At 48.6% G+C, this 9,778-nt stretch overlaps 1 protein-coding gene across 3 annotated transcripts in view; it reads right to left on the bottom strand.

Moving 5' to 3' along the window:
- Cib4 (calcium and integrin binding family member 4) overlaps positions 1-9,778 on the bottom strand; it is a 62,901-nt gene that overhangs the window by 46,651 nt on the left and 6,472 nt on the right. For all 3 annotated transcript variants that reach the window (XM_031357152.1, XM_031357155.1, XM_031357153.1), the window contains one exon: positions 4,775-4,871. In XM_031357152.1, the coding sequence (XP_031213012.1) occupies positions 4,775-4,871 (97 nt within the window). The remainder of the gene's footprint in view (positions 1-4,774; positions 4,872-9,778) is intronic.

Genomic DNA, 9,778 nt, shown 5'->3' with positions numbered 1-9,778 from the left:
CACACACAGACACATACACAGACACACACACAGACATACACACACAGACACATACACACACAGACACACACACACAGACACATACACACACAGACACACATACACACACAGACACAAGACACACACACAGACACATACACACACAGACACATACACAGACACACACACAGACACATACACACACAGACACACACACAGACACACACACAGACACACACAAACACACACAGACACATATAGATACACACAGACACACACACACACAGACACACACACAAACACAGACACACAGACACATACACAGACACATACACAGACACACACACAGACACATACACAGATACACACACAGACATACACACACAGACACATATACACACAGACACACACACAGACACACACAAACACACACAGACACACATAGATACACACATACACAGACACACACAGACACACAGACACATACATACAGACACACACACAGACACACACAGACACATACATACATACAGACACACACACTCACGCACGCGCACAATGAGGAAACAGAAAGGCTTTGGATTTCTCATTAACAAGAGTAAAAGCTAAAAATGCAGTCAAGTGATACTTTTCAAATCCTGAAGATAAATGGTTTCCAATCTATAATCCAATTTCATCTAAATGCTCAGTCAAGTGTGAAGAGAAAAGAAGGATGTTTTCAGACGCGTGATGGGTCAAAACACTTACCTCCCAATATTCTTTATCAGAAAGCCACTGAAGGATGTGTCCCACCAAAGCACGGGAGTCAAGGGAGAAGTGCACAACCCCAGTGAGATGTAGGAAGACTCTGGAAGAATCGGGAAGCGACGTTACCTGGGATGCTGACACATTCTGGGTTCAAAGTGCAACCTTGTCCGGACTACAGCAGTTATAAGGTGCCAGAAAAACTTGCCTAAGAAAATGAAGTGTGCAGAAAAACTACCCTTTTGAACACTCTCTGAGACTTAGACAATTGATGGAGCCCCAGTGGTGAGTTAATGATATGTACAAAGAAAACTAAACAAAAACAATTATTATATCCAGAAAAACAGTAACAAGGAAACTGTGCAGAGAGGAAAACTCCTCACATATTATTTCACAGCTCAGCTTGGAATAGGGCATACAACCATCCTGCAGAACTCTTCCGAATGGTCTGGATACAATTGTCCCCCATCTCTGCTCACTGAAGGAGTTTAATCCCCCAAAGCTCTACGATAATGGGGTAGAAACCCCCATTTTACTGCAGTGCCCAGAAGTCAGGTTTTTGGGAAGTGGCTGGGTCAGATAAACTTACTTGGGTGGGGCTCTTATGAGTGAATTCTAGTGGCTTTAAAAAAGGAGAGGGAAAGAGAGTTATCCTTGTGACCCTGCTATGATGTGCACAGCCACGGGGAGGGCCCCCGCATTGCAGCCTACACCTCCTAAGATTGAACTAAATAAAGTTTATTTTTCAGTAAAGTTGCCTGCTGCAAGCATCTTTATTAAAAATAACCAAAAACTGACTATGTAACTCCAAATTTTCCTTTACTTAAAATTGTTCCATCACTACACTGGGAAGTTGTAAGGGGTGGGGTGGGGGGGTAGGGGGATGGGAGCCACAGAGAGGAGATGTCATGGGGGAGGGAGAGAGCTAAACACCTCTAAAAGGAAGTCTAGGGCTGAGATTTCCGCAGAGCAATCTAAGGGTCACTTTGTAGTTTAGGGGGTGGGGCAGAGAGAGGCTGAACGTGGCCTGGCTAGAGGGCAAGCCTCTGCCCCACCCTTTTCCTTAAGACCACTCTATTTTCTCTCAGGCTTTGCCAGTGTCATCCCAGGTGACACAAAGACACAGGGCCAGGAAACCAGAAACCCGAGTCACGCCATGCCACACTCACAGTGTTTACAGAAAGCGAGGTCATTATTTACAGGAAGCGAAACATTGAGCTAATTGACTTTTAAAGACATCAAATACAGCAGACAAACACAGCCCCAAACCTCACATGGAAAAGGAGCACAGTGTCCCAACCAGTAGGCGCCTTTGTCCACAGGCTTTCCCGCCTATCTCTGCTACCCGGAACCTTCTCACGCTTTGCTCTCTAAAGCACAGGCCTGCTTTTTCCATGATGAAACTCAAAGGAAACCAAACCTCATTATTCAGAGATCATCCAAGTCCCATAACCAAGCCATCCTTGGTCCCTAAGTTCTCTGAGTCCTCCTTCTCCAAGCTTGTCTCAGAAAAGGTCTGGGTAGAGAGCCGCAAGGCTCCCACCCTTGGGCTGCAAGGTTCTGCTTGTCCAAGATTGGGTAGAGGCTGTAAAGGACACAAGTGTAGCCTGAGGCCAGTAACATGGCTGCTGACAACTGATGATAATGGGAGACAATAAAGACAAAAGATGTGTGTGTGTGTGTGTGTGTGTGTGTGTGTCTGTGTGTGTGTGTGTGTCTGTGTGTGTCTCTGTATATGTGTGTATGTGTGTGTGTTGTGTATGTGTGTGTGTCTATATGTGTGCATGTGAACATGTGTGAATGAGTGTGTGTGTTTAATTAACTAATTTATTTGTTGGTTGTTTTGAGACAGGCTTTCATGTAGCCCAGCCTGGCCTTGAACCCCTCATTCCCTTGCTTCCAGCTTCCAAGTGCAGGGATTACAGCATGCATTATCAGGCCTGGCTAAAATTAACAATTTTAAAAGTGAATTGATGGTGATTATGGGTGACATATTTTTTTTAAATGCCCTTACTTGGAAAGATTGAAGGTCGGTATCTGTAGACCATGCTTAAAATAAACTTCAGCTTTGGAGTAGAGAGTCTGGGACACACTGTGTCGTGTGATCCCAAAAAGAACAAGACCCACCCCAGAGCCAGAACTACAGATCTGAGGGAGCATCTAGTCCAGTCTCCCCTTGGTACCAAGTATATGCCAGAGTACGCCTGCCGAGGGACTCCTGGCATGTCCTGCTTGGCCCTTTTCAGTGGTGGGAAGCTCATTCTTTGTGTAGAAAGTATCTTCTTGTACTGTTGAAAATGTACTCAGTCCTTGGACAGCTCTACATCTGCCCACACTTTCCCATTCTTTGACCTTCTCCATTCTTGTATTTCAATCCCTCCATGTTGGTTTCCCACCCCACTCTACACCTGAGGGCCTGGACTGCCACTTAGGGGGACCATGTAGCACTGGCTGAATGATTTAAAAACAGTCTTCATTCAGTGGCCAGTCCTTCCTCCCAGTCCCTGAGCCTCATCTCTGAGGCAGCATGACCTTCAGAGCCTGTCCTGTCCCAGACAGAAGGGAAAGCACGTGTGTGCTCTCACTGCCTAACGACAACTTAGATCACTATTCCACCGAGGTCCAAATGATGCATAAGGAAGTCTGAGGGCTGCAATTGTCGGCCCAACGCTGCCTCTCACAAGTCATGGACAAGTTTTAATTAAAACCTCAGAGTATGGAAAAGTCTGTTTCTTGTGTAGCCCTGGGCCTGGCCAGGCTGCCCTGGGGGAGAGCAGATTTTTTTCACAACTAAGATAGTCTCAAGCCACTGTTTCTAGAATGGAGAGGCATGGGATCATGCTGAGAGCTGCAGGCTGCTGGGAGCCAGGAGCCTCCAAATCACTCCACTGCTTTCCCCGTTTTACATAGGAAGAAGCTCACCACAAGGGCGGAGTGTGTGTATATATGTGCACACACCTGCCTGCCTGTCTGTACTGAGAACATGGAGTGTAGGATTCAGCCACAGTAAGGTAGAGAAAGTCCAAGGGAAATATGCATGCTACTCCTGCAAGTGTGTTCAGACATTGTCATCTACAAAGCTCATTCTCAAGAGCCACACAGATCCCAAAACATCAAACCCCAAATTAAAGCAAAACAAAAAGGAACACTCATTCTGGTTCAGGAATAGGTTTTTGTGGCCCTTTTGGGTTTTGTGAGAAATTTCACTCAAAACTATTGATGGCTGAAGGTTGGCTATGTCTGAGGGAGTCCCTGGCTTGGGGAGGTGGGTAACACTGATGGGAGGATGGGTGGACAGATGGACAGATGGATGGATGGAAAGGTGGACATATGGATGAACAGACAGAAAGATGGGTGGGTGAGGAATTACTGGAAGAGCTGAAATCAGGGTGCTTTTCTTCCTTTTAATCACCTGGGAAAGTGGACCCACAGGAATGGACAAAGATGCTAAAGGATAGTCTTCAGGAGCCACACCTCTCTTCTCCTCGAAGAACCTGAGTAAACGCTCAGTCCCTCCATAAGAGCCTAGTCTCCTGAAGTGGGGTGAGCAAAAGACAGGGCAGGCTGAAAGCTGGGAAGATGGCCTGAAAGATGGCCCCTGGTGGCCCTGTGTGGGTCCCCACACATTTCTACTCATCCCAGTTGGGGTACAAAGAGCAGCGGAAGGAATGAGATGGTTCAAGTGTCTCTGGGGTCAGTGAGAAGTAGAGTGTGTTGAACCCCAAAGGTCAGATCTGAGATGAGGCTCAGAAGTTCCTGGCAGGCATGGGAATGGGAGGCCCATGAACAGAGCCAGTGAGAGATTCCAGCTGGGGTGACTCTCATAGCTCTGGTTGGGTTGTCTTCACATGACAGAGGGCAATGGTCAGTATACCTGTCTGCTAAGGTCTGATAGGAGACAGATAGACATGAGTGAGAAGTATTTGAAATCCATGTTCTGATGAGCCCCTGGGAGTGAGGGCATCAGCCGATATTCTTTAACAGTCAACATGGAAGGCCCAATTCACTCTACTGCTGCTACAACCTCAGCCTCTCCCCATCCGAGACTCACCCTCAGAGCAGGAAGGGAGCTGACCTGGTCCATGGTCAGCGTGGCCTCCTTATAGTGCTTGCCTGAGGGGCAGAGCTTCAGGAAGGTGTCATGGATGCTGAGAAAAAGGAAGAGAGGCATGGTGGTCACATGGGAATGAAAGGGGGCCATGGAACACCATGCTCATGTGTATGGGGATGTCTCATTGAGAGAACGGACTAAGGGTGGGCTGACATGGAAACATCCCTCCATCCCATGGTCATTGTGGGGTTCTAAAACTGGTCTGGGAATGGGGAAAGGTGAGTGACTATATTATGGTGTATCATGTGGACCACACTCCACAGTGTTCATTCTGGAATGTTAGAGCTTCCAGGAACTCTGTCATGGCTCCTTGCAGCCCCTCGGGTACAGATGGAGACATCTAGATTGGACATCTAGATACTTCCATCCTCAGCATGTAGAAAAGAGGTCACTTGGTGAACACAGGAGCCAGGTTCCAAATCTATGTGCTGACAGCTGGCAAACCTGACAGCCAAGCCAGACAGCTGGCAGCAAATGGTCCCTGCAGACTGAAGCCCTCAATGGTCTACCTCTTGCCCTTACCATGCCCTCTCTCCATCTGTAGGTGTCCTGGGAGCTTTGTAAATGACAGACACAGGGTTTCATGGCTGTATGACCATTGAACAAACAATAGGAAGGAACCCTGCTCCGGGCCTAAAAAAGATGACCCTGTAGCCTCTGTTCTTCTCACACGCTCCTGGACAGCAGGCTTTGTCCACCAGCAGGCTCTTGGGATAACAAGGCCAACGACTGTGGCAGTCACTGGAGGTGAGGGTAGACAGCAGACCCGACAAGCCTACGTGGTCTCAGACAGCCTGGTTAATGCTGTTGAGCCTTGGCTTCATCATTCGGGTAAAGAGCCACCACTGCCTCTCTTGGGGTGCAAGCTCAGTGTAAGTGAAAGGGCGTGTGCATGTGCATGCTTGTGTGTGTGTTGGGGTGTAACTAGTATATTTAAAAACATGTTCTTGGTAGCAAGATAGACCTAAGTCCCTATCTCCTCTCTGGGCCCTTCTCCTGAGCATCAGGTACATGGCACCTTCTGGCTACGGCACAACTTCAAGCTAGGTAATAATGGAGGGGTCCACTCACCTCCCTCGGGCCTTCTTTCCAGCCTCCTTATTATCATTGCATTTTTATTTATCGTGTGTGTGCATGCATGAGTGTGCATGCGCAAGCACACACACACACACACACACACACACACACCTCCAACACGATCACATGCCGTTTTGTGCTCATGGAGGTCAAAGACAACTTTCAGGAGCTTATTCTTCCTACCACACATGTCCGGTTTCCTAATTCAGGCTTCTGAGCTTGGTAGCAGACACCTTACTTGCTAAGTCATCTCCTCACCCTCCAGCCTCTTTTATCGTCCTCCTTAGGCTTCAAAATTACCCTCCTTTCCTATACTCCCTCTCTATTTTGCCTTTCTCTAGCATCAAACTCTAATCTCAGCTGGGTGCCGGGAGCAAGCAATTTAATTCGAGTTCCAGAGTGAATAACTCACAGTCCCTCCATTGACATCCCCAGATAAACTCAGATGGATTTTAGTCAGTGGGATTTAGTGCCACGTGACTAAGTGAAGAATTCAGGGGTAATTCTCTGACTAGAGTCCGGGGGAGAGGAAGAGCCCATGCCTAGTGCCCAATGACAGAGAATGCAGAGCCATCTTCTGCTCCCTTTTTAGACAGTCGTCTTATCACAGCTCACCGATGAGGAAAACATCCTGTGAGTCTCAGCCATGGACAAGTGGAGGAAAAATAAGCTAAGGTTCTGCTTGTCCACAGAGTGTCCCAGCTCTGCTCTCTGGAAGGCTGGGCTCCAGCACCTGCCACCAGTTTGTTGGCTTCCAACCTTCCAAATGGGCTTGAGCCCAGAAGGAGCCCCAGCACAATTTAGAGGCCACAAGAGAACAGTCAGGGTTCATCTCCCTGAGCACAGCTCTTAGCTGACTGAGTTTGTCCTTCCAGGAGGCCGGTAGCAGCAGTTCCAACCCACACATGGATACCTTGGCCCTGGGCAGGGATGGTTGGTGTTTAGATGCCACAGCCTCTGAGGTGTCTCTCCATCCTCCATCACCTCCCAGGACTGCAGCTGAGGATGCTGCCTCTGTACTCCTGGGATGCTGAGTAATGAGGCACACAAACCCATGTGAATCCTTTCCTCCCCTCCCAATCATGTGAGCAGAGACCATAGACATGGTTCTATTCCTGGCCATCTAGCGGAAGGCAGTCTCTTTCCAATCATCTGTGCTGGCTTGGGAGGGCCCGGAAAACAGGAGGTGAACCAAGGCCTGAAGATGCATGGAGAAAGCCATGACCCTGTCAGTCTAGTAAGAGACCCTAACTGTCCCGGAGGCTCTGGGTAAGTATTAGGAGGGAATGGAAAAGCAGGCGTGGGAAGGTTAGGAGAGAATTCTAGAAGGTGTTGGGATAGGAAGGGTCATCTCAGATCAACAGGAAGAAAGAATAGTTGTATTCCTGGTGGAGGCTCCATCCCTACTGTCCTCTAAGGGGCAAGGGCAGGCAGTCACAGGCAAAAGGAGCATTTTGTTGTTGTCACTGTTAGAATTGCTGCAGATTCTCTTTCTTTCTCATTCATTCATTCTTTATTTCTTTCCTTCCTTCTTTGTTTGTTTCTTTGTTTCTCTCCCTTCCTTTCTTTCTTTGTTTCTTTCTTTCTTTCTTTCTGATCTGTTCTTCAGACAGTGTCTCACTGTATAGCCCTGCTTATCCTGAAACTATGTAGACCAAGCTTGTCTTGAACTCAGAGAGATCTGCCTGCCTCTGCTCCCAAAGTACTAGAAATAAGCATATGTACCAACCATCCTGCCCAGCCAAAATAACAATCTAACTTTGGCTCTGTGTGTGGGGCTGGGGGTAAGAACACACGTATATGTACCTGTGGGGCCCAGAGGTGGGCGTCCTCTGTCTTACTCTACCACTTTCCATCTTATTTTGGGGTGCAGGATCCCTCCCCGAATCCAGATCTCACTAATCCAGCTAGACTCTTTGGCCAGGGAACTATAGGGATTCTGTCTCTGTCTTCCCACCTCTGAATCAGAGGCAGTGCTCAGCATTTCCACACAGGTTCTAAGGACCCAACTCCCATCTCCTGCTTGTTCCAAAAGCACTTTACCAACCGAGACATCTTGCCAGCATTCTTGAGATGTATACCTAGGGTGGCCACTCTCTGTCTATACCGTAACAAGGACCCACCAAGGCAAGGGCCACTCCTTTACAAGAGAGGAAACAGGAGGTAGATGGCCAAAGTCACATGGATGTGGACGTTAATGTGCGAGCCTCAGACACACGAGCTCTCACCCAGAAGCCCAGAGAAGGGAGACTGGGGAGACCTGCAGTTCTCACCTTGCCTGACCACACACTGTGTGCTCGCCATACTCAGTCAGACATGTCCCTCCTAGCGTCTTCCCAATAATCCCTGAGGGAAAGGTGTAAGTGATGACTTTGTGGATGGGTAAACTGAGACTTGGCAAGTTTACCTAGTGTGCCCAAGGTCGTCGTACAACTAGAAAGACACAAGAGAGGATAACAGAGCCCTAAAATGGGTAATTTGAGTTGAGCTATCTCCCACTATACCACCCCACCCCTGGAGAGAGCCCCTGTGCACCCATCCCCAGGTTGGGCAAGAGTGCTGGACGGGGCCCTGCCCAGACTCCGTGCTTTCCCAGACGGCCACAGGGACCAGCTGTCCACAGATGAATCATGGCTGCATCTCGGCTGCCACAGAATGTTCTCCTCCTCCAAATATGGATCAGCCAGCTCGAAATGGAGCTCTGAATTAATCACTAATGGACTCAAAAGTCAAAGCCATTTGAGAAACTCACACATTGGGCTTGCCAACAGCGAGGCAGCCTGGGTGTGGCTTGCTTCCACAGAGGCCGGCTCCCAGCCGCCTCAATGACTGCTGTTTCTCCATGTGACCCTGGACCTGCCACAGCACACCCCACAGACTCAGTTTCCCTTGTGAAGACTCCCCTGCCTGGATCCCTCCAGTCAGTCACCTGTGACTCTGGACCCTCTCTGCCATCGTACCACCCACCCCTGAGACCTTTTAGTTTAGTGGGTCTCAAATGGACTCTGTTAAAACCCTGCAAGGAATTTGTAAACGGGTCTGTACCGTCACTAAGCCTTTGGGTTCTGATTCAAGCCCAGGAAACTCCACAGATTCTACAAGCTTCCAGATGCTTCTCTGAAAGCGTAAGATCAGAGATTTAGTGGAAGCCCCTGGTCCCTGCCTAAGCTCAGCTATCTGGGCTTCTCCACCAATAGCCTACTGTTTTATGGTATAACCTACAGATATTTATAAATGACCCTTCTTTAGCCCAAACATGAAGATTTTTTACTTCCAAGCTGTGTGACCCTAGGAAAATCTCTGTCTTGGTCTGAGCCAGTTTACTCATTTGCAGACAGGAAATAAGAATATGGTGGAAACGGCTGTCTGTGCTCAGCCCTGAGCTGGGGACATATTGTTCACACGGTGACATGACATCTCCTTGGCTTAATGATGGCTTTGTGAGGTTGGGTGCTGAATCCTCTCACACTGTTTTATAGTATGGAAACTGAGGCCCGGTCACACAGCCAGAGAACAGCAGAGCTGAGCCTCAAACCCAGGCTCTTGGCTCCCAGGAAGAAAACTTGCCATACTATGTGTGCTGGAGCTTCAGCTGCCCCAGGGAACTCCAGTGGCTAATGGGTAGAACAGGGAATGGAGGTTGGAAAGTCTGGGAAGTCTCCAGGGTGCGAAGAAGACTAGGAGGCTTCATAGGAGGCTTGGCAGAGCACTTGCCATCTGTGTGATAGCCTATGGTCAGATCCCCAACATGAAGGAAGGGAGGAAGGAAGGAAGAAAGGAAGGAAGGAAGGGAGGGAGGGCGGGAGGGAGGAAAGGAAGGAAGAAAGGAAGAGAGGGAGGGAGGGAAGAAGGGAAGGAGGGAGGGAG

This window comes from Mastomys coucha, unplaced genomic scaffold, assembly GCF_008632895.1.
Source record: "Mastomys coucha isolate ucsf_1 unplaced genomic scaffold, UCSF_Mcou_1 pScaffold6, whole genome shotgun sequence".
NCBI lineage: Eukaryota > Metazoa > Chordata > Mammalia > Rodentia > Muridae > Mastomys > Mastomys coucha.
The sequence above is the reverse complement of the archived record's forward strand: the minus strand, read 5'-3'. Positions and strand labels throughout refer to the sequence as shown.